General features: G+C 39.9%; 1 protein-coding gene across 1 annotated transcript in view; it reads right to left on the bottom strand.

Annotated features, from left to right (window-relative positions):
* The window catches only part of mthfd1l (methylenetetrahydrofolate dehydrogenase (NADP+ dependent) 1 like), a 27748-nt gene extending 3886 nt beyond the window's left edge, over nucleotides 1-23862 (bottom strand). The window contains exons 1-26 of the mRNA XM_057353354.1: nucleotides 23515-23862; nucleotides 21569-21653; nucleotides 21377-21427; nucleotides 21230-21283; nucleotides 20974-21098; nucleotides 20772-20872; nucleotides 20316-20443; nucleotides 19980-20091; nucleotides 19583-19659; nucleotides 19336-19433; nucleotides 19069-19242; nucleotides 17839-17975; nucleotides 17650-17696; nucleotides 16834-16941; nucleotides 16253-16327; nucleotides 15592-15694; nucleotides 13910-13986; nucleotides 12388-12528; nucleotides 12102-12170; nucleotides 9425-9536; nucleotides 6371-6510; nucleotides 6239-6280; nucleotides 4305-4405; nucleotides 4040-4217; nucleotides 2745-2852; nucleotides 1964-2116 (exon numbers count right to left, since the gene is read on the bottom strand). Coding sequence (XP_057209337.1) covers nucleotides 1964-2116; nucleotides 2745-2852; nucleotides 4040-4217; nucleotides 4305-4405; nucleotides 6239-6280; nucleotides 6371-6510; nucleotides 9425-9536; nucleotides 12102-12170; nucleotides 12388-12528; nucleotides 13910-13986; nucleotides 15592-15694; nucleotides 16253-16327; nucleotides 16834-16941; nucleotides 17650-17696; nucleotides 17839-17975; nucleotides 19069-19242; nucleotides 19336-19433; nucleotides 19583-19659; nucleotides 19980-20091; nucleotides 20316-20443; nucleotides 20772-20872; nucleotides 20974-21098; nucleotides 21230-21283; nucleotides 21377-21427; nucleotides 21569-21653; nucleotides 23515-23756 — 2838 coding nt within the window. The 5' untranslated portion in view covers nucleotides 23757-23862. The remainder of the gene's footprint in view (nucleotides 1-1963; nucleotides 2117-2744; nucleotides 2853-4039; nucleotides 4218-4304; nucleotides 4406-6238; nucleotides 6281-6370; nucleotides 6511-9424; nucleotides 9537-12101; nucleotides 12171-12387; nucleotides 12529-13909; nucleotides 13987-15591; nucleotides 15695-16252; nucleotides 16328-16833; nucleotides 16942-17649; nucleotides 17697-17838; nucleotides 17976-19068; nucleotides 19243-19335; nucleotides 19434-19582; nucleotides 19660-19979; nucleotides 20092-20315; nucleotides 20444-20771; nucleotides 20873-20973; nucleotides 21099-21229; nucleotides 21284-21376; nucleotides 21428-21568; nucleotides 21654-23514) is intronic.

Below are 23862 nucleotides of genomic sequence, written 5' to 3'. Positions count from 1 at the left end.
GGGGATCAAATACTTATTTCACTGACTGAAATGCAAATCAATTTATAACCTTTATATAACATTTTTTTCCCCTGATTTTTTTTAATATTCTGTGTCTATCAGTTAAAATAAACCCACCATAAAAATTATAGACCCTTCATTTGTTTGTAAGTAGGCAAACTTACAAAATCAGCAGGGGATCAAATACTTATTTCCCTCACTGTAGGAAGACATATAAGAAGACAGATAGGAAGACATATAAAAAGAAATAAAGGAAGACATAAAAAGACATATAAAAGGCAGATAGGAAGACATAAAAAGACAGATAGGAAGATATATAGGAAGACATAAAAGACAGATAGAAAGACATATAAAAATACAGATAGGAAGACATATAAAAAGACAGATAGGAAGATATATAGGAAGACATAAGAGACAGATAGAAAGACATATAAAAAGACTGAAAGGAAGACATAAAAAGACGGATAGGAAGACATAAAAAGACATATAGGAAGACTCATAAAAAGACAGATAAAAAGACGGATAGGAAGACATAAAAAGACATATAGGAAGACTCATAAAAAGACAGATAAAAATACACATAGGAAGACATAAGACAGATAGAGGAATTAGACTGAAGTTCAAAGCGCTGGCAGTAAAGTTTGACAGGGGTTGAGGGGTCACGAGTGCTGGCCGTGTGTCCTGCAGCAGCCCAGTGGAGATAAAAGCGAAAAAAGCGGTGACCAGACCAGAGGGGCGGGGTCACAGCAACCCATCTCCTAGCACGCTGCACTGCGGACGCCTCACCCCGACCCTGAACCTGCATCACAGCCTGCACCTCACTCTCAACCCGGAAATCAACTTCCTTCCCTAAGCCTCACCCAGCCACACAACACACTAAAACATGCACTACATACAGGATGGCTGACTGGATTAAACTGGATAAAAGACAACGGCTGGTCAGCACAAATGAACATCATCACAGAGCTGATGGAGCTCTAGTGGATGAAGATACTGCCAAGAGCGTTGTGAAATTACCGCCATAAAACGGCAGACAGTTCTGTCCAAAACTCACACAGACTCTTAACATTTTTTAATATTGCTGTGTCAGGATCGTCAGGGCACTCAAACTAAACACAACAATGTTGTTTTAATAGCATCATAAAGCCGGAGGATTTATGCTTTTTGTAGAAAACAACCTACAGATGTAACTGGGATGGAAAAGTCAACTTTAACAAAAATGACATCTTTAACAGATCGTCAACATACCTCAATCATTCACTTATATACACAAACACACAGGAAATTCATTCAAAAAATAATGTTTAAAAACACACAAAGTGGACCAAAATGGGACAACGTAGTCGTACAATAGAAAATAATGAAAAAGGCTGGTCTGACGACTCTAAAGTTGAACGTCTTGAAACAGTGGTTCCTAAAGTGAACCAGCTGGGTTAAATGAGAACCACAAACACGCGGACACACACATGGAGAAGCACAAGCACGGGTCATACCTGTCAAAGTCAAGTTCTGAGCCCCATCTCACATCACGCCAAGGGTTGTTTTCACAGCGCATAGCCAAGCAATCTCACAGGTTTCATTACAAACCCTAACTGAGGCCTACTTTCATTAATAATAATAAAAAACTGGCCAAATATTGTTAGGAATTCAGACAGACAGATATACCCGCCTTAGACTTGCCGTTATTGGCTGTAGGGAACCAAAACATAGCGGCCAATGGAATTCGGCCAAGTGCTGTTTTAAAGGGCCCGGCGATGTCATAGATCACAGGTTCAACCATAATCCTGGATCCTATTAGTAACTGAAACATCCACCTACTTACCAGCAAAGGAAATAATAAAAGACAGAGATGTAAGGCAGCAGATGGCATCAAGAGCGAAAAGCCAACAAATATATCTAGAGGGAAGAAATGAGGGGGGAAAGAAGGGCAAGAGTTTCAAAATCAGATTTTAAAGATACTCACAGTTCCAACTAAAGGGTAGATAAACCCTGCCCCGATGCTGGCACGCACATCTCTGATTGGCAGGACAAAACCGGTGGGTGCACCCTTTTTCTCCGGCATGTGAGAAAGAGACAGGTGGGTCTTGGCCATGCAGATAGGTAGAGCACCAAAACCCTGCGAGATACAGTTAAAGGGAACAGTTCCCCCAAAAATGAAAATTCTGTCATCATTTACTCTCCTTCGAGTTGTTCCAAATCTGTATACAATTCTTTGTTCTGATGAACACAGAGAAAGATATTTGGAAGAATGCTTATGACCAGACAGATTTTGCCACCCTTTGAGTTCCGTAGTAGGAAAAAATACAATGGTAGTCAAAAGAGCCCCAGAACAGTTTGCTGACCGACATTCTTCAAAATGTCTTCTTGTGTTCAACAGAACAAAAAAATGATTAAGTAATTTTTCCTACTATGGGAGGCAATGGGTGGCAAGATCTGTTTGGTTACAAGCATTCTTCCAAATATCTTTCTCGGTGTTCATCAGAACAAAGAAATTATACAGATTTGGAACAACTCGAAGGTGAGTAAATGACAGAATCTTTCGTTTTTGTGTGAAGTATCCCTTTAATACCCACAACACATTAATATAATCAGTTTTAGGCTCCTGACACCTGTTATCTATTGTGAACCTTGTTTTGTATTTATTTCAATGAGTACCTAAAAACATATTGGCTGCAAAACAAATTAATCAAACCGCATACACACAGGCCTGTGTGATATTTAATAACAATGGTAATCTCTCTCACCTGTTGACTGTAGTAGTCTATTTTAGTTTGAGCCTCAGGTGACAACTCAATGTCAGCAGCACCATAAATCTTCTGTGCAATTGTCCGAATCTTCTCCACAATAGGATCCTGTAAAAAAGTCACAAAAAATGTTCTTACCACTAAGAGCTTTACGGAATAGCAGTAAAAGTTTTTTGTTAAAGGTTTCCTCCTAAAAGCTAATAGAAAAAAGATGTGGTTGACCTTGTTGCTATGGATGATGTCAGCAAACTTAGTAAATATGCCTACAGTGATTGGCTAATAAGGGATGGGGTCTCTGTCAGTGACTTAATCGTACGAATATTGAAGAACGAGATATCATGTTGCCATATTATTATTTTTTTTAAAGCAGTCACCATATGAGATTTTCACTTTACGGTTGACGCCCAAATAACTTCACGGTAACGGTATGATCATTCAATTTTTTTAAATGTTAACATAAATGCTTTCAAATTCATATTTAATTTAGTTCCTTATGTCTTCTTTCCTTGCAAACAAATCACACTTAAAATTTGAGTGCAGGTTTTAGAGAGAGAGTCTGTAACCTACGTGGTTCTTAAGGCAAAATTTAAATGGGTGCCGAATTATTTACGATATCATGCATGTTAAAATAATACAGTGTCGATAATCATGCTTTTTAATATGGTCTTAGTGACATATGAGGCCTCTCGACTACCCCTTTGACTACCATAGTAGGACAAAATATCTCATTCAACCGAACATAATTACACAATAATTTTTGGTAGTCAATGATGTCCCAGAAATGTCTTTTTTCTAAATATCTTCCTTTGTGTTCAGCAGAACAAAGAAATGTATACAGATTTGGAACAACTTGAGGGTGAGTAATTGATGACAGAATTTTCATTTTTGGGCGGAGTATCCCTTTAAGAGTTTCTCCTAAATCAGCAACTTTTAGCCTTAAAATGTTATGTGAATACAAGGCCAATGCTAACTTTAAAAAATAAGTCTTCAAACATCTTTATTATTATCATCACTCTCTCCTTTCTGATGGCCAGAAAATCCCCCGTCAAGAACACAAATTACCAAGAAAGTGCCTTTCATAGCATCACTTAATCAAAGTCACAACATCCAAAACTCGCTAAGGTTAACTGAAACCAGCTGACAGATTTACAACCCCCATCCCACCCTGACTTCGAAAACTCTAATGTGCAGGCCAATTAATATGGCATAAAGAAAAATACATTTCTGATCATGTTTAAAACATCAATCTTGTCATTTTGCTTCAAAATTTCTCTGATAAACAAGTCTGGCCTCACCTGCAGACTATAGAGGAATCTGAAATGGCTCTCTCGAGACCCAGCTTCTTTTACGGCATGTGCCAACTCTACAGAGCCCCGCCCACCTCTTGACCAATGATTACACGGCACAGCAGCTGAGGCCCCAGAATCCTCTGCGATGCGACACACCAGGTCAATCTCTGCTTGAGTGTCAGTGCTTTACAGAATAATAGAAAAGATATTGAGAATCAAAACTACACAACTACAGCACCGCCTGACACTTTTTCGTTCTCATTGGTCTTACTTAAATACATTCAGAGCGACAACCACAGGAATCCCAAAGAGATGAGCGTTCTGAATCTGTTTCTTCAGGTTACTGCAGCCCTCCGCAACCAGCTGCAGATTCTGATGACAAAAAAACATAAACCAATAAAAATATCAAATATGGATAGATGATCTTTAGCCGAACACACGCAGACAAAACTCACCTTTGTCTAATCCGAGAATTAAAAACTAGCTAGTTATTAATTCATAAACATCTTATATTAGAGGTTAAAGGAATTTACTCACTCAATACTAATAAAAAGCTCTAACCAAATTGATGAGGCTGTAAAAGAGTTTGGGGGGAATATTTACATGTTGTAAATATAAACATACACAGGCACCATAAACATTGTTAATATTGTTTTTGCAGAGTGTCTTGAAAACATCCATGTGGATTGTATCCATGTTGAAGTCAAACACATTGTGTATGTCTTTTAAGTACACTATAAATACAATTTATGAGTGCACTTTAAAAACAAGAATGTAGTGAAATAAACTAGCTAAAAGCTTGGTTGCATTCTGTTACATGGACTGAAACGTTTGTTATTTTCTTTATCAGAGGATGAGTTGGTTTGTCCTTGAGAAAACCATCTACGGTGCTTTCCGGAAGGAACCTCCTGCTCCTTTTTGCAAGCCAACTGACGCTAGCAGAGCAGAACCAGCCTCGGACAATAGACATCCAAAGCTCAGGAGACAAGCTTTGGTGCCTTCTGTTTCTCATTAGAAAACTGCACAATTAGCTTAAGCACTTGAGTTATTTTCCCAGCTGGGGTTGCTTTAGGAAACACTGTACCTGCTTTTCATCACTCTTTCTAGACTACAACTCCCATTACGCCTCTGTGCCTCTACCTCCATAAACAGACACTGTATTTTCCCTGTTAATTGAATAACACAAACCACACTAGGGAGAAAGGGGGTCAAAGGAGATGGGCTATGGGCCTTCGGAGCGTAGCAGGGTGCGGCAGGCACTCATTCACTTATCTCCCCCTTCCTCCTTTATTTTCTTTTTACCACTAGGGAGCAATATCGCCACTTATTGATGGGGTAAAATAGTACATACAAGTCGTAAAGGACAAAATTTGTATTTGCCAGTCGGTTTCAGCAGCAACAATATAAAAAACGTTATTCGGTCCAAACTTAAAACCAACAAGAATCAATAACTAGTTTTAATTTAATTCAACACAATTAATATACAATAAAACGCTAATATTAATTGTTATTAATATAAATTAAATATAAAATAAATTGTTATATTATTAGCTACTAGCCAGGCCAATGACCAAACCTGGCATGCATCCAATAAAACCCTCTATAAAAGCGATTGAGTTTCTCTGCTGTTTCTTTCTTGTATTCCAATGCAATATTCAAAGAGTTATGCACAAAATCTGCCATTGTCAACCCTTTTTTAACACCTTTACGCCCCATTCAGACCGCCAGTGACAAAGCGAGGCGATGTCATTCATTTCAATGGAGAGCCGGCGACTTCCAGCGACACGCGCGACAGTGACCGTTGGTGACAGGAAGTGGGCGTGTCTAGCGATTTGACAAAGTTGAGATTTTCTCAACTTTATGCAAATGATGAGCGACTTTCGGGAGCGATAACCAATAGGAGTACAGCAGCGGAGCTCACGTCAGCAGTCTCTCGTCTGTTACTGCAGGGTTTGTTTATAAATGTTTCTAGGACAACCAAAGCTAGGAACGCCTTCTAATGACCTCGTAGAAAGAGACTAGCGACACAGTCGCTGGCGGTCTGAATGCAGCGTTATGCTCTGTTACTTTCCCGCCGTGTAATTAGTAGCTCAACCAATTGCATGAGTTTTGGCGGGACTACTCCTATTTTTGCAATGCTATTAGGTGATAAAAAAAAAATTCAAGTAAAAGTATGATTGTTAAAGCACGATGAACATCTCTTACCTCGTCAACATATTCTTTAGGCAGCGGTACACCAGCTGTAACCTGTAAAAAAAATACAAAACATACATTAAATGTTATACATATTTAAAGTTTGAAAAATAGAGGTACATGTGCAGAAACGCACACACTTACATTTGGTCCACCTCCATGCATCTTCAGAGCCCTGACAGTGGCTACCAGCACCACAACATCAGGCCTCAGTCCAGATGTCCGGCACTTGATGTTAAAGAACTTCTCCATGCCGATATCAGCACCAAAGCCAGCCTCCGTCACTGAGCACAGAAAGAACAACAGCAACTTTAAACAACATTTTTTTATTTCAAAGATAACGGGGTCCAAATAAGACTATATTTCCAGATTAAGCGTGCCCTTACATTTGCTCTATTGTGCTCAAATACATGCGAATGTAAAAATTCTGCATAAAATCTATGCTATAATTGCATAAACACTTACAAATGCATAACATAAAAATCATACAATAGTTAAGGGATACTTCACCCAAAAATGAAAATTCTGTCATAATTTACTCACCATCAGATTGTTACAAACCTGTATAAATGTATTTGTTCTGCTGAACACAAAGAAAGATATTTGAATGAGTGTCATTAATCAAACAGATCTCATCCCCCATTGATTCCCATAGTATTTATTTTCCCTACTATGACAGTAAATAGGGAATGAGATCTGATTGGTCACTGTCCTTCTTCCAAATACCTTCCTTTGTGTTCAGCAGAACAAAGACATTTATACAGGTTTGGATCAACTTGAGGGTGAGTAAATGATGGCAGAATTTTTCATTTTTGGGTGAACTATCACTTAAAGTTAGTTGGTCAAGAATGATGATGAATTTTTACTAGATGAATGGGTTCAACCTTATGTACACACACATGCTCTCGCTCACGTACACGTGAACTGCTTCTGCACTGACAGCTTAATTTAATAAGCCGTGTCCCCACATTCCAGGCCGAGTTATTGCCATTCATTCATAACAATTATATAATTACAACCATTTCAAAGTAGGCATCAGTGCATTCCAAAATCTTCTATTGATCCCATTCTTTTTGACCATAAGAAACGAGCACTATAAGCATTATACTCCAGTCTCTTCCACCTCCCCACAAGCCACTAATGTTTATTTTGTGTGTGAGAGACATGTACTGTTTGTTTTTTAACTGGTTCGTATAAACGTGAATGTACCACTGAACCACCGAATATGGAGCATTTCTACTTATCCATTTTTCCCAGAACCCTGCAAGTTTCCTGCGCTACTTCCCAGGCTTTTGGAGCAGGAGGGAAGGGGATGGGTAATGTTGTTATTTCCACTAGAGATGCCTGGCACATTTTCTAAGGCTCTTTATCTGCGTGTATATGTGTGTGCGCGTGGTGGTCTGGCATTATGTTTTGAACGGCGATACCGTCCTGGTGTCAGTCTTTGTTCTGCCTTACATGCATCAGATCTTGGCCACTTACAGTTACCTTTGGTCTCTTGTTTCCCAATGAGGCAAAGCCAGATATGTCCATCACAATATTTTGAAGAATAGGAAATTATTTTTTACCTAAACACTATGGAAATGTTAAAGCATCCTATTAAAAAGTAAACGACTGAATCAGTTTATCTGAAGGCATTGCTCATGACCTTGGGACAACCAGGTGCAGAAACAAAGTAACCCACCCCCAACTGGGTTTGACAAGACTGGGAACATTGAAACGAGTATATCACCCATTCTCTTGTCATCCTCCACACACCATGCAGTCACAGATTTACAGTGTCTCAGTACTGAGGGGAATGTGAGGCGAGGAGTATGTTATTGGCTTTCACAAATCCACACTGCACAGAACCTGGAATGATCAAGTCATCTATCAGTCTGAGGCTAAATCGCCATCGTCTTCTTCTGTGTAGACCAAAGGTTACCCTCATACCACTCTAGTATTCCTCAGCAAAGCAGTGCTTTACTTGTGAAGTGGATCTGTTGTGTATAATCAGCTGATATGCAGTGTCCTCCCTCTCACCCACTTCGAAAACACAGCATACCACACATACCTTGGCATCAGGTAACGCATACATCCCCCCCCCCCCCATTGAAACTTTACAAAAGTCAACATAACTCCCAGAATTCCAGCTGTTTCTTGAGGCTGACGATCCGAGCCTCAAAAGGACTTGAATTTAGGAACGAGAGTAAACTAAACCGCTCAACTAAAGCGGTCCCAATCGGTCATTCTTTACAAAGTAGCGAATCAAATCATTTCTAATAGCCCTGCAGGGGGTTCTAGCAATGTCTCTATTTAGAAGGATTTACATGCTGGCATAAACGCAGACATAAAACAAAAGATTATAAAAATTAAGCTGTAACTCAACACAAATCTTGGCCTGGTTTGGTTGGCGGTGGTTTCACCGGGCTTTGGTGTTTAGTTTGTCTTGAGATGATGAAGGGTGAATATTACTCTGATGCTAGCATGGACCACAGTGCCCTCAGCCATTCTTAGCATTCTTTAAGTATTTGGGACAAGACATTGAGAAAGAGGTTAAAAGAACGGGGAAAAAGCAAGAGGAATGAAGGAGAGAGATGTGGATATTTTACACGTGGTACTAAATCATTTTAAATGCACTCAAAAGTATAGCAGAACATGTCATGTATGTTTGAAGATTTGAAAGACTCCACCAAATCATTTTTGTGTGTTTAATAACAGAAATATCATCCCCCGGTACGAAACAATGGAAGTCAGTGATATGTTTCTTTTACAATATAATAAAACACACTTGTGTGTGTAAAAGTTCACTAGGTGTGAACATTTAAGAAAGTCCCTACCAAAAGACTGAAAATGAGAATATTTTAGTGTGTGCACGTAGGTTTTGAATGTGTATGTATGCTCAGGTGTGCAGGCACTGATAGGATTAACTGGATTCATCTTTAAAACAAAACATTCCTCTGTGGTTTAAGATAAAGTATCCGGTTCTTTGCTCAGCTTTACGCAAGAGGTTTCCAAGAGCTCGCAGACCGTGGCTGAGCATGTGAAATCACCCTGACACATGAGCAGAGCCCGAAGCAGAAAATAACCAAGCGTCACTATTTTCGGTTAAACGTACCCCCACATAGCCATTGTCTCTGGCCAGTAAATTCGTGTGCTATAAAAAACAGCTGTGGTGTGCAAATTAATGCATTTGTTTGTATGCGTGTGTGCACTCACCAACGTAGCCTTCTTTTCCTACTAGTTTGAGGGCCAGCTTGTCTGCCAGGACGGAGGAGTTTCCATGGGCGATGTTAGCGAAAGGTCCAGCATGCACGAACACCGGGGTGCCCTGGCATGAGATAAATAACAATTGACAACAATTCCTGTCAGAACCCAATGACAACATCTTACATTAGCACCTAAAGGGTTCACAACTGACACTGTGTCACAAAAGCACCTGAAAACGGTGTATTATTCCTTAAACATAAATCTATTGCTGTTAAACAACGCAGGCATTTTAACAAAATATTCAAACATATATGGTATCCTTCAACTACATACAAAAAAACCTTCAAAATGTGTTTCATTATCTAGTGTCAGAAGGCATTTGAAGCCATGTGAAAATGTGGGGCTTGAACCAATGACCCTGTGGCAATCCGTAAACGTCCCACAGAAAGGCTCCAACACGTAAACTGACAGCTGAAGGGACAGGAAGGAGAAAGTTCAGGAAGATGGAAAAGCAAAGACACAAACAAAGAAATGGAGTGATGAAGTCATCCAAATTCAGGAAAAGGAAGTCAGATCTGGTAGGAAACTGAGGTAAAATGTGTTCTCTGTCAATGGAGAAACAGAAAGACTTCCTATATAACCTAAACATTTATCAGTGCATGCCAGCATCCTCATTTCGCCACATCAGCAGGCCCTGATAATTAAATATTCAACACCACCCAAGTTTAAAGGTGACGTGTTTAAAAGTAGTCAAGCGAGGTAAGCGAACAATGTTCACATCGAGGCGTCACCCTAGTAGGTACACGTTTGCCAGTGGCTTGTCAACATCAATTACTTTTAAAGTGATTCTACCTGTTTATTTAATAAGTGATAACTTTACGATTGATTTGATTCATTATTAAAAAGCATTTAAAGAAGACACACAGCACAATGAATGTTGTTGTTCGGGTTTGTCGCCGACACCTTGTGTGTTTGTGGCTTCCAAGATACACGCAATTTAGGAGTATGCTTTCTTTATAAGCAGAAATAAAAAAACCTGCCGTACAACAAATTTGCCTTAACAGTCAAATTAAGGCAAACACAGTTACACTTGTACAGTTTAAACTTGCTGTCCACCTTTTATTCCACCCATTTTTATTCACAGAAGCGTTGGGTCGGCTCATAACGTATTATTACTATATATCAAAGAACATCCCAAATAGTTTCTTCATCTTCACACTATTTCAACCAAAGCATTAAAAGAATTTGCTCATCTACATCACAGCTGGCTTGCTATCAAGTCTGACTAAAAGAATGAGAAACTGTCTGTATGTGTGCGACTGTGTGAACGGAAAAGCAGATGTTTGGATTTCCAATGAACTGTCCTCTGGAAAAACTTCACATGAAAAACTATCATATCAAAAGATGCAAACCGATATGACGGGACACCTTTGCCCTGCGAGTGTGGAAAATGGGGGAGATGTGACGTGCCAAACCCAGGACGGATAGAAAACAGGAAAAACCAAGCGAGACAGAACGGAGGGTGGGTTCGCTCACTTTATAAGCAAAAATGTAGTATTTTTTAAAGGTGCAATGGTGGAAAATTAAGAAATAACTATTGACAGAAATGTCTTCAGAGGTGTATAAAGACCAATGGTGTTTCAAGAATTCTTGAATCAAGATGCATTTTCTTGATGAGCAAAATGCCCTAAGAAAATAAGTCTTGTTTTTAAGTCAGAAAATATGAAATTTCAGTGAATTTGTGCTTAAAACAAGCAAAAAAAATCTGCCAATGGGGTAAGAAAAATAATCTTGAATTAAGGTTTACCTTTATCTTAGTCACTCAATTCAATATTATTTTTCTTACCCCATTGGCAGATTTTTTTTTGCTTGTTTTAAGCACAAATTCACTGACATTTCATATTTTTTTACTTAAAAACAAGACTTATTTTCTTAGGGCATTTTGCTCATCAAGAAAATGCATCTTGATTCAAGAATTCTTAGACATTTTTACTGGAAAACAAGAAAAAAAGACTAGGTAAGAAAGTCATTTTTTGCAGTGCAGGCCTGTATGTGAACACATGCAAGTCCTTTTGTTTAGTCATTCACATACCAAACACACACACACACACACACCCCCCAATCCCAGCAGGAATAATACATCCCCATGCAAAAAGACTATTCCCACAACCCTTTGCGGCCTGTTCCATCCTGATATGATTCCTCCTCGCAAAAGAAACAGGAAACCAGGCAGGAAAGTTTTCACATAGCAATTCTGCAGCCGCTCTCTAAAACACGCAACTCCTATGCACACATACACACCGAACATCAATCGCGAGTCATTAGCATGTTTAAAAGCCGTAAAGATGAAAGGCATTCCAACAATCAGGCTTTTCACCACTGTCTATTTCTCATTTCCAGTTTCTCTCGTGGCGCATGGGGTGTGACAGTCGAAGAGCGAGACACACACCCACTGAGCCAAAACCAAAACCAGATGTATGTATGTTAGTGTGCGAGCTTTCCGTTTCATGCTTCTAATATTCTATCGCTTCACCAACGTTGAGAGTATCAAGTTTGGGAGTTTCCATCAAGATAGCGCTGCTATGACCGCTGAGTGCGTGGGTATGTGTTACAGAATATAAGAAAAATAGCGTACGAGCGAGCGCCTGTGTAAAAGATACTAACAAAACCAGGGAAGAGGTCTCACCTCCACTGTCTGCATCAGCGTGGGTTTGATGGCGTCTTTCATGAGGACTGCTAAAGCACCGGTCACACCCTGAAAGAGAGTGATCGATAAATGTCAAAATATTTTTGTTGAAGCATCAAGTGTCTAATGCCTTTATAGTGATTAACAGTCACAAATTCTTGAAAAGGACATACGGCACAACATCCCCGTTTAGAGCTAATGATTAAGACATGAAACGTCTCAATGCTAAAACAAAAAAATATATCTAGTCGGTTTAGCGGACAACTGGTCGACAGTCAACACAAACCAGGTCATCTGCGGTGATCGGCTGGCCGTTTCTGCTGCTCCCTATGACCATACGTCCCAATCTGGCCCTCATGTCAGCCAGTCCATCGGTCAGAGCGAGAATGGCCATGATCTCACTGGCCACAGCTATATCAAACTGGGTCTGAAAAAAGACGAGAGGTTACATACTGACCATCAGACACACACACGATAATTTAGGTGATTTCCATTCAAATGACTCTCCGGGAGGCAGTGAGATGTCATCAGACACGTCCGCAGACATCTGCCAGCGCTGGTTCTTTATCGTACAGTATGTGAGCAAACTGCTCCCACATGTGTCCATGTCAACCCCAGCTGGAGGAAAGCCGAGCTGTCCTGGTTTAACTCTCAGCTAATAAATACTCCTTTAATAAAACAGCTGGGAGCAGATAACGGGTGGCCAGATGCCTTATGAGGAGAGATGGTAGGCCGCTTAACAGACATCACTTGTGTCATTAGCACCTGTCACATAGCTACATGCTAATGGTTATCCCAAATTTGAATTTAAATTATTCATAAACTAAGGTAATAATATTTCTTCATTTTGTACAATATGTATATTATAAATGTGAAAATATGTTTAAAAGGAACAGTTCACCCAACAATAAAAATTCTGTCTTCATTTACTCACCCTAACGTTGTTCCAGATCTGTATTAATTTCTTTGTTCTGATGAACACGGAGAAAGATATTTGGAAGAATGCTTGTAACCAAAGAGTTCTTGGCCACCATTGACTACCATAGTAGGTAAAATTTCTTTATACATTTCTTTGTTCAGTTGAACACAAAAGAAGATATTCTGAAGAATGCAGGAAAGAGCACTTTTGACTACCATTGTTATTTTTCCTACTATGGTAGTCAATGGGGTCCAAGAACTGTTTGGTTACAAGCATTCTTCCAAATATCTTTCTCTGTGTTCATCAGAACAAAGAAATTTATACAGATCTGGAACAACTCGAGGGTGAGTAAATGACAGATTTTTTATTTTTGGCTGAACTGTCCCTTTAACTTGCTTGTATGCAAAAGCTTTGCATTTCAAAAGCAAACCTTTACTTCGCCCTAAAAATACACACACAGTACACTTCCCAAGAACACAACTGCTGTGCTGTAGTGCACGTTTCAGTGGTTTTGGTACAGTCGGAAGGGGGGGGGGGGGCTGAGCTTTGGGTGAATGTAAGCACATGCTTGGCCAGCTCACGTGGTTTGCTATGCAAGCAATAACCCCTTTCTTCTCCCCTTTTTGAAACATTTGCTTTTACTTAGCCTGTTTCCCATTGCGGTGCATGCTGTTATCTGGCCGATTTGGTTTAGGAGCCATTATTCCTGACAGCTGTTGACATACCGCAGGACTTAATTAATTCCAGTTTAAGGAAATATACATAAAAGTGAGAGAGGTACAGAGGGCGAGAGATATAGAGAAGCAAATGCTGATTGAGAAAACAAGACAAAACGTCGGTGTCACATGATATTGCTGTTTAACTAAATGAAAACTTTAAAAGCACGTACCTGGCGGGCATGGCCTTTTTCAGTGTTGGCTTGGCCAACAGTGATCTTTCGCAGAAATCGGTCATTGGTATCAACAACTGTGATAGATGTAAAAAAAATTAAGTTAAGAATTGAGAAGGGAGATTCAACGTTTAAAAAAATATTTACGTGCTTGAGGCAAAGACTGTATCTTCTAAAAACCTGCTCACTTACGATAACATAAAAATTTGGCACAACTAAAACACTTCACTTGTGTTTCCTTGAGCTTTTCTCCTAAATTCAACATTTTCACCAGGTTGCAATAACACCACACTGGTTAGCTTGCGCTATCTGCTCAAACATAGCTGCTGTGTTTGAAAACAAAGCCTGGAGAGAATAAATGGCATGAGGGATCTCAGCTGGACGCTAAGTGTTGCAAGCTGGATAGATCTCGCCGTCACTGCTGAGATGTATGAGGCAATCTAATGAATCTCACAAAACCAATGACCTAAGAGACCCAGAACGGTTTACGCCAAGGGAAACCATAAGCTCACAATAACACGCATTCCTCAAAGACCTTGAGCATTTTTCGGCCAAGCAAAATGTGGGAGGGGGCAATGAGACATAAACACATAAACTCCCAAAGGGCAGGGAAGTTGGAGAAGGAATTCAGACCCTCCGGTATTTTCTCATACAAACGCAGAACAATTATAAGCCTCGTTTGCGGTTTAGTACACTTTCAGGCTTTCTGTTTCTCATTTCCCTCTTGTACATTTGTATCAGTTCATCTATCTGCGAGCGTGCGGCGTACATGAGCTACATCGTAACATATAATCTGAAAACTTCTATAACAAGGGTGGAATGTGCTGATGTCAAGCAAAAATCATCATTCACAGTGATACCTTCCCATAACAGACCATAGGAAACCCATGGGAAGCCTAATGGCTTACATTAGACTTTACGAACGTCGCAGACATGATCTTCAGACGTTTCCTCAGGCAGACATATAGAAACATGCACTCTCCCTCAAAGCAGACGAGAGATGTAAAGCTGGTCTTAATCGTCCAGTCCCCTCGTCTTGGCGTGCACTCTTAACCCGACTGAGTAAATATCCCATCAGTCATTGCAGCGCTATCTCCCTAACGTTCAACTTTGGGCTAAAGGCAGCAAATGTTCCCAGGCGGCCATAAGTAAAACGGGAGACGCCCGATGCAGCTGAATGTGCAGATCTCAGGCGGGACAGCGTCATAATAAAACGCAGAAGGTCTATGTTGGGTCTCCTCAGCAGATGTGATGAGAGTTGTAAGTGGGTTCAAGGAAAATTGCTCTGGAAGGATTACATAGTAACATGGGCAGACAAATGACTTACATACGACTAATGCCATGCATAGTTTACGCCAAAGTTCTGTTTGCCAACTTGAATTACTACAAATTGGCCAGTTAGCTGTCGGATTTAGGTAACATTTACCGCACATCATCTACTGTCCTACAGACTTAATACTCTTGCCATTTTAGTTGACTATAGAGTTTGAATAGGGTAGAGAAACATCTTTGCGTATGAAAGAAAGTGGTAAGAGCATCTCTATGGCAACAAGGAGTGACACACAGTCAGTCAGCTTGCTAGGCATCTTAGTATACTCAGCTTCCTGAAAACCTCTGTGACCTACCAAGCATGGAGGGGAAGAAAACTATGAGGAACAGTAGACCAATACACCTGCACCTACCTCGCTGCCATGTGACCTTTTCAGGGTCAAGGTCAAGACGGACAAATGAGTTGACCTCTTGTGGAGTCAGGGTATCAGGGTCAGATTTGTTTATTCCGAGACGCTGAAAACAAACACAAATCTAGTATTTAAACATTTTCATAACTGAAGTAAGTTCCGGCCTCGACTCAGACAAAGTAATAATTTAAAAGAATTTAAATTATTTTTCAATGGAATGCCCCAATATGTCCATAAATGCCTTTCAAATTGTGGTTAAATTATAACCTTTAATTGTTGACCACCTCTAACATTCAAATTACTTAAACAATTCATATTATATTTCTAAATGTAACTCAACTCAAGCTGTCCCTGGGCAAACATAAACAGTTTTTGTGTTTGGAAGAGACTCCCAGCGTATCTGTGTAAGAGCCAAAACAACACTTGCCTTGTTTACTTAAACAGTAAGACAAAAACATTTTTGTGAACTTGCTGTGAATTATTTCCTCATAATGAGAACAAGGTTTCACAATAGCTTCATGAGGACCCCTAATGGTAACTTGATGTATTGCATCTGTGTGTACAACCACTATCCTGAAAAACTGATGTAAGGCGAAACTAAATGATTTAAAAAGTGGTCTTTAAAACAATGAATGAACGGTCAGAAGTGTTCAGACAGACTCACCTGTAGACGAGACAGTTGTATGGGAGAAAAGCGTCTCACACCATTAACAGATGGCACTAGTCTGTTGTACAAGGCCTGCAAAAGAATGTAAGTCAACGTGGTGTAAACTACTACAATGTTGCATAATTGTTTGTTATGTGGTGAATCAACACATATCTCATTGATAGAATTTAACTTTTGACCTGAAGCAATCCTGTAAAAGTGCTTAAAGGAGTAGTTCACCTTCAAAATGAAAATTCTGTCATCATTTCCAGCCCTCTTGTAATTTCAAACCTGTATGACTTTCTTCCACAGAACACAAAAGAAGATTTTTTTGAAGGATGTTGTTAACAGCCTCCCATTCACTTGCATTGGTTACAATAGAAGTGAATGGGGGGCTGTGCGGTACTGTTACCAACATTTTTCAAAATATCTTTTGTGTTCTGCAGAAGAAAGTCATACAGGTTTGAAATGACAAGAGGACGTGTAAATGATGACAGAATTTTCATTTTGAAAATGAACTACTCTTTTAACTATTTCATGACCACAACATTAAAGCTCAGGGAGACTGAAAATCTAACAGAAGCTCTGCAGTTGTTTACCTTGTCCGACTGAGTGGCTTCTTGAAGAATGCGGGCATCAATAGCTGCTGCCACCAGATTATTGGCTGCGGTTATAGCGTGAATGTCACCTGTGAGGTGAAGATTAAACTGGAAGAAAAAGAATCAACACAAAGTGAAGTCCAAAAGTTTTGGGACCCAGAACCCAATTTATATCAAATACTTTCAAGAATATTGAAAAATGCAACAAACGACCATTATGGCACAAAATAATAGATATTTAAACTATTTTGTACAAAAGGGACACAAGATGCTTTTCCAAATACTCTCCAATCATGCTAGGGTCACATTTCGAACATAAATTTGGGGAGCCTATGCAAGTTTAAATACATGCTCTAAATAAAATAAAAGGTTAACATACCAAATACTAAGAACTTCTCATGTATGTTTTTCAATACAAATACAAATTTAGATGTACTAACATGCACTGATTAACTAATCCATAATGAGCAAAAAGGTTAAAAATACTGATCAACTTAATCTGTTATATGAGTGAGAAAAGGCAAAAGAATTAGGCAAAAGAGGATAAAACCATATTAAAATTCTTGTTTCCTTATTAATTACACAGAGAAATATCTTATTTGACTTGTCTTAAAGGGACAGACATCTTTTTTTTGTCAAATACAGGTTTACAACCACATAAGGCTGAATAAATGATGACAGAATTCTCATTTTTGGGTGATCTATCCCTCTAATGGCTGTGTGATTCTGATGCCTCTCATCAGTGACAGACAACCGTGGCATTCTAAGGGAAAGAGTTTTGTGATAGTAGGAGACAGGATGTCTGTCCTCCCTCACCTCCTCCATAGGAATGACCTGTGCATATCCCCCACCCGCTGCTCCTCCTGTGGGGAGACGAAATAATGAAGCATGCTGATAAACAGACAGCAACACAAACACAAGACAACATGCCTGATATAACAAGACAATGTCAATCATAAACTTCAAAATCAAACCGAGGTTAAGCAAACAGGCACAAAAGCGCACCTTTGACTCCAAAGGTCGGGCCCTGGGAAGGCTGTCGCAGACAAGCGAAGGCGTTCAGCTTGAGATGAGCCGAGAGGGCCTGGACCAGACCGATGGTCACTGTACTCTTGCCCTCACCCAGAGGAGTGGGAGTAATACTAAAACACACAGACCAAACACATCATAAACAAACTGTTTTGACACTAATACCAACTTTTTGTCTGTTTTGTCTTCCTTCCTGTAGAGCTGCTTTGAACTGAACTCTTAGCACAGACTTTCAGTTTTTTATAAGGTTAAAAATGGTCATAGATTGAACAAAATGAAATGCTAAAACAAGCTTGTAGCGAATATCTAATTCTTGTAGTTTTTTGTAATGGTGGTACACATCACAATATATGTCAAGAAAGTACAAAGCAGAGGTTCGGGAACATGATTTCAGGTTTACAAATATTTGGTTAAAACCAATAAAACATACAGCTGAAATGCCCAAAACATTGCGATCATAATTTTTGCAGTGAATTTCTTGCAACCAACCAGATTTACAGTTGTGCACATTCAATCCAATATAATGAAGGAGTTGCGACTAGCCGACTACACATTTCCCTTTCTTCTCTTCTTGCTCTCCCTCCTCTGATCTCGCCGTTTCAGTCTCCCAACAACCCCATCAGCAACCTCTCTCCCTCTCTCTGTCTTTATGTGTAGCAGCTCTTTTGGCAGCACAGTAAAGGCATGCCACTGGCTGACAGTAATTGAGTGGGTTATGCGGGAGGGCAGTGCCGCTTCACAGGCTCTGTAGGCAGAACAAAGGACTGAACTTAAAGAAGGAGAGTCTGGGGAGAGGAAAGGGGTAGTGATAAAGCCGGGGGTCTGTGCATTCCCCACACACATGAAAGAGCCACCGGGCCCCCAATCGGAGAGGACCGAGCCACGCTTCACACACACGGATGAAAGGGAGGTTCCCGGTGGGCCCGAGAGCCAGCAGCAGATAAGATCCCTGGGACCACCAATCACTCTCTCTAGGAATTTAGAGGTAGAGTACAAACACACACCTGAAACCTCACATGTACACCCCCAAAAGCAGCTCTCCTTTACTTGCAATACAAAATGATGAGTACAGTTTATTAATGTATTAGTTTCGCATGCAAAGAAGACTACAGATGTATTCTGTAAAGCTCAACCAATGGCGTGAGATGGGGGCGGTACGTATAATAATGCAATTAAACCAAAGTTGAGTAAAGACAGATGCCGCACCCTGCAACCAAGACGTATTTGCCATCAGGCTGATGCTGGAGACGGTCGAGGAGGGACAGGTGGACCTTGGCTTTGGTGGTACCATAGGCCTCCAGCTCTTCTGGAAGCAGCCCGATCTCCTCAGCCAGCAGAGCTATGGGCTTGGGGGTCTGTGATCTGGAGATCTCGATATCACTGTGGGAAACATTTAAAGACAGACATTGATCAGAGATAGGTCGTCAACAGCGATGTATCTTTTCTAGAGACTCATAGATGAACTGCTCATACCTGGGCACAGGTGACAGTGGTTGAAGTTTTAGTGGTCGGAGCCTCCACGGTTGGTACTGTTGTGCTTGCATCCACCTCCTGCTGCTCATTACCACATGCTAAACAATAAAAATACACATTTTAGAATAAAATACCTATTTCTTCATTCAGTGCATACTAGCGCACAGGTACGATGCAATAACACTCAAAATTCACATCATCACAACATCACCACTTGCAAATCATACAACAGCAGAAGGTCCCTTACCTGCATTCTAAGAGCAGCACTTAGAGACCCGACAGAAGCATCAGTCTCAACCCCGTCATCCCAGCTGTCAGAGTGTTCTAAGAAATAACATCATACATACGAAAGCTTGGCTCAGACTGAGCATCAATGAAAATAAAATCAGTCATGTTTTATTATTATTCCCACGCTAACGGAATGCTTGTGGGTTATGGAGGAAACAGCACGGGCTACAGTCTCTTGGCAATGGCAAGTCATTTAAAGGGCTGCCTGCATTTCTCTGCATTAAAGAGAAATCACATGCTTGCCTTTTACGTCAAGTGTTTTTGGCAGACTTTAGTTCCTCAATTCTCAAATGACAATGAGGGGAAGAATAAAAGACCATGTATAACCTGCCAAGTAGCCTTACTTAGAGACATACCTCTGACCAGAGCAAAGCCGAGGTTGATGACTGCCACCCCTAGCCTCAACCAGGTGGGTGGGAGACACTTAAGCCCCGTCTCCAACATAACCACAACATCTGACTCCATGACCTAAAAAGAAAATGTGCAAGATTGTTAAATACAGGAAAGTCATACTTAAATAACCACATCACATAGCAAATACGAGTTACATTTAGAATCAATCAACTTAGAAACTAGACTGCAACAAGAAACTTGTACTGTGTATCTCACATAACTTATGATCAGATCTCATAAAGCAGCACTGCCCCCTGCTGGTGATAACAGCAAAATAAAGCTTAAACTCCCTCTCTCACCTGTTTTTGTAGCGTCTCTGAGCAGGTCTGCACCATCATGCCATTGTTTTGCATCAAACACTGAAGAGCCACTTTCAGGTGTCCTTCCACACCCGCCAGCAGTGCCATCTTGCCAACCAGGGGGGCATCTGAAATTACACAAAAAGCTAGTAATGAACAACAAGTTACCTGACAGCATAAATTTAAATGCTGTAAATTTACAAACTAGGGTTTGTAATTGCTTAAAATGATTGTGTAAGAAAAAAGTATTCGTCGCATGAGATATACAGTATGTGAAAACCCAGCTGAAGTAACCCAGTGGAGTAAGCCCGTGCCAAGGATTGAAATCATAGTCAAATTAATGGTTGAAATTAAACTTTGAAATAATTAAAATATGATATTTTGGCCTGGATTTCACGGACAGGCTCACTAATATTCATATGCATTCTCTAGACACACAAACAAACAGATACGCACCTTGCCTGTTGAGCAGCTCCAGCACAGCTTCAGCTACAGGTGATGTAAAGCCTTCTCTCTGATCCCCCAACACCACACGACCTATATTCAGATCACAAACTCTGCAAACACAGACACACAGGACGGCCTGAGCGTCTAACACTTACCAAGTGAGTCAGACAAGAAATCTGTATGTATAAGCCATTTGCATATAAACACTCACCCATCCACATCCTTCTGTGGTTTGGTGGCATTACGAACAGCACTGGACAGGAAGGAGTGAGGCAGGTGCAAGAAAACACCATGAACACGAGAATCTTCATTCAACTTCAAGATCTCTTCTATCACCTATAAACAGAGAAAGCAGATCATATGAACAGTTCAAGAGTCAGAAAACTACCACCATCTCCCAAAAAGAAGTCTGTTTCTTTTGAGACATTAAAGCTAATGACTCTCAAATTTTGCAACATCAAGCTGACCTCATCCTCCGTGCACTGGCGTGGTAGACAAATTTGCATCACGTTTAAGCCAATCTGTGTAGGGACAAAATCAGGAACACAATAAATGATTTCAAATCAGTCTGTAACTACAATGTACACGATGAGGAGGACGGATTTTACAGTTACCTTTCCAGCCATCTTTTTGTTAATCTCCAGCAAACTGTCATCCTCACCAGCCTGTCATACATAAATATAGTTTTCACAGTGTCTGATATTGCCCATATATCAAAAGATATGTGTATTGTTACATCATTTATTTATAGAAGAATATAGACAAAACTTAGGAAAATGTGTGTAGAATGTAGAAGGCGACCAAACCTGTATAATGGCCAGTGTAGGTTTAAGGCCTGGGTGGATTTCTCCAATAGCTCTGAGCTCCTCCCTGCTTCTCCGAATGATGTCACTGTAGGTGACAAATTATCATAAAGCATAAAACTTTTTACCATTCAACTCACTGTGCTTTTAACATGGTGATTTGATCTGAAGCCATGTTCCCCTTTTTCACAAATGCTGATAAACAGAACAGAAAAAATGCGATGTAAAAAGTACAGCACATATAAACTGACAAAAACAAGAAGTTATCATTTTTGTTATCAGTCTTGCAACTGAGATATGATTAATACAATATAGACTTACAGGATTAGGTCAGAATCAATGCTGACCGCACATCAAACGTCAATGAATCAATCAGTATGCCTCTGGTTTTGAGCTTTGGGTCACAAACTTTGAACCTCAGTGCACAACCAGTTGACGGATTTCAACCTTTTCGGTCATTATTTCTGAATTTAAGATATTCATAACTTCACAGTTGGAAGCTCGCTAATGTACAACCTCAAATAACCGTTTGAAAAAATATCATAACTGTTGTCATGACACACATTTAGAAGTTCATAACCTCTTGATAATGTTGCCTTGGAATCTGCTGCATCTGCATTTTTTGTAAAGCTGAGCCAAGGTATCTTTAGTGACTCTTTTTAAACTCTGAAGCATACCTGAAGTTTGACTTCATTTGCAAACAGGTCATATCTAAAGAAATTAAGGGGATACATGTAGGTTATGGCTGAAAAGCACCGAGTTAAACAGTAAGGATTTATTTCTCAGATTTGATAAGAAATCATACGCGAAAATTTGTAAGAAATGTACTGGAGTTAGTTTATATGTAACAGCAAGCATACAAAAACTGTATAGATACTTCTAAATTGAAACAAACAACAATCCCATACAGGAGACACCGGTTTAAAGGGATACTTTACCCAAAAATGAAAATTCTGTCATCATTTACATTTAATCAACTTTGAGTTGTTCCAAATCTGTATAAATTTCTTTGTTCTGATGAACACAGAGAAAGATATTTGGAAGAATGCTTATAACAGATCTTGCCCCCCATTGACTCCCATAGTAGGAAAAATGACTTTATCCTTTTTTTGTTGTTCTGTTGAACACAAAAGAAGACATTTTACATTTACATTTAGCAGACGCGTTTATCCAAAGCAACGTACAAAGTAGGGGAAAAACAGTAGAAGCAATTTGTGCAACAAATAGGTGCAGCCACTGGTCTCAGTCAGCCTATCACAGTATACAAAGCTAAGACATTTTGGGGGGGGATAGGAAAGTAGAAAAGAAGTAGAAGACTGTACTAATGGGTCAGATGTTGACGGAAGAGATGTGTTTTTAGCCGATTCTTAAAGTTTCTTACTTAAAGTAAAATTCTTACATTTTTTGAAGAATGTAGTAATGTTGGCACTTTTGACTGCCATTGTATTTTTTCCTACTATGGGAGTCAATGGGGGGCAAAATCTGTCTGTTTATAAGCATTCTTCCAAATATCTTTATCTGTGTTCATCAGAACAAAGAAATTTATACAGATTTGGAACAACTCGAAGGTGAGTAAATGATGACAGAATTTTCATTTTTGGTTGAAGTGTCACTTTAAATGACGTCATATACCGTAACACTGACCTACATCTTAAATGCTTTCATCCTAAAATGGAAAAAATCAGATATTAAAACAAAATCGTATTTGTATTGTTCAACTCTGACTGTACTCATATAGACAATCTGTACAAAACACAATTCGCCACGCATGAAATGTGTAAACTAACGGGAGCCAGAAGTTACATCAGCTGGCGCCTGGCGGCCAAACTCCGGTAACACGTGGGAAGACATCAGACTTGAAACACAATAGCAAAGTTGCAAACACACCATTGTACAATCGTAAAAACACTCAACAGAAGATTTGTCACTTCAGTTTATTTTAGTCTTACCTAATGGCACCTTCATAGATGGGTCCATCTCTTTTCCTTGTATGGCTTTTAAAGCTCGCGACCGTTTCGCTCGAGCCGCTACCGCTGCTTGAACTTACTTTCCGAGCGCGTGGATGAGAAACCGTACTACTATCAGCTATGAATCTGTTCTCCGGGTTTAAAACCGTAATACCGTTGGTTCTTGATCGTCGAATGTTCGAGTGGCTCCGGTGAGCATGACGAAAAGCGACCGACAGTTTCATGGTGCCCCTGGAAAACGTCCACCACTGTCTGTTATTGTGAAGCAGAGAGAGAGAGAAGAGTCTGTCTGATGTTCAGGTGCAGTACTGGACAAGTCAAGGGGCGGGC

The sequence above is a fragment of the Triplophysa rosa genome, linkage group LG15 (assembly GCF_024868665.1).
Source record: "Triplophysa rosa linkage group LG15, Trosa_1v2, whole genome shotgun sequence".
Classification (NCBI taxonomy): Eukaryota; Metazoa; Chordata; class Actinopteri; order Cypriniformes; family Nemacheilidae; genus Triplophysa; species Triplophysa rosa.
Note: the sequence above shows the minus strand (reverse complement) of the source record. Positions and strands in the feature narration are given on the sequence as shown.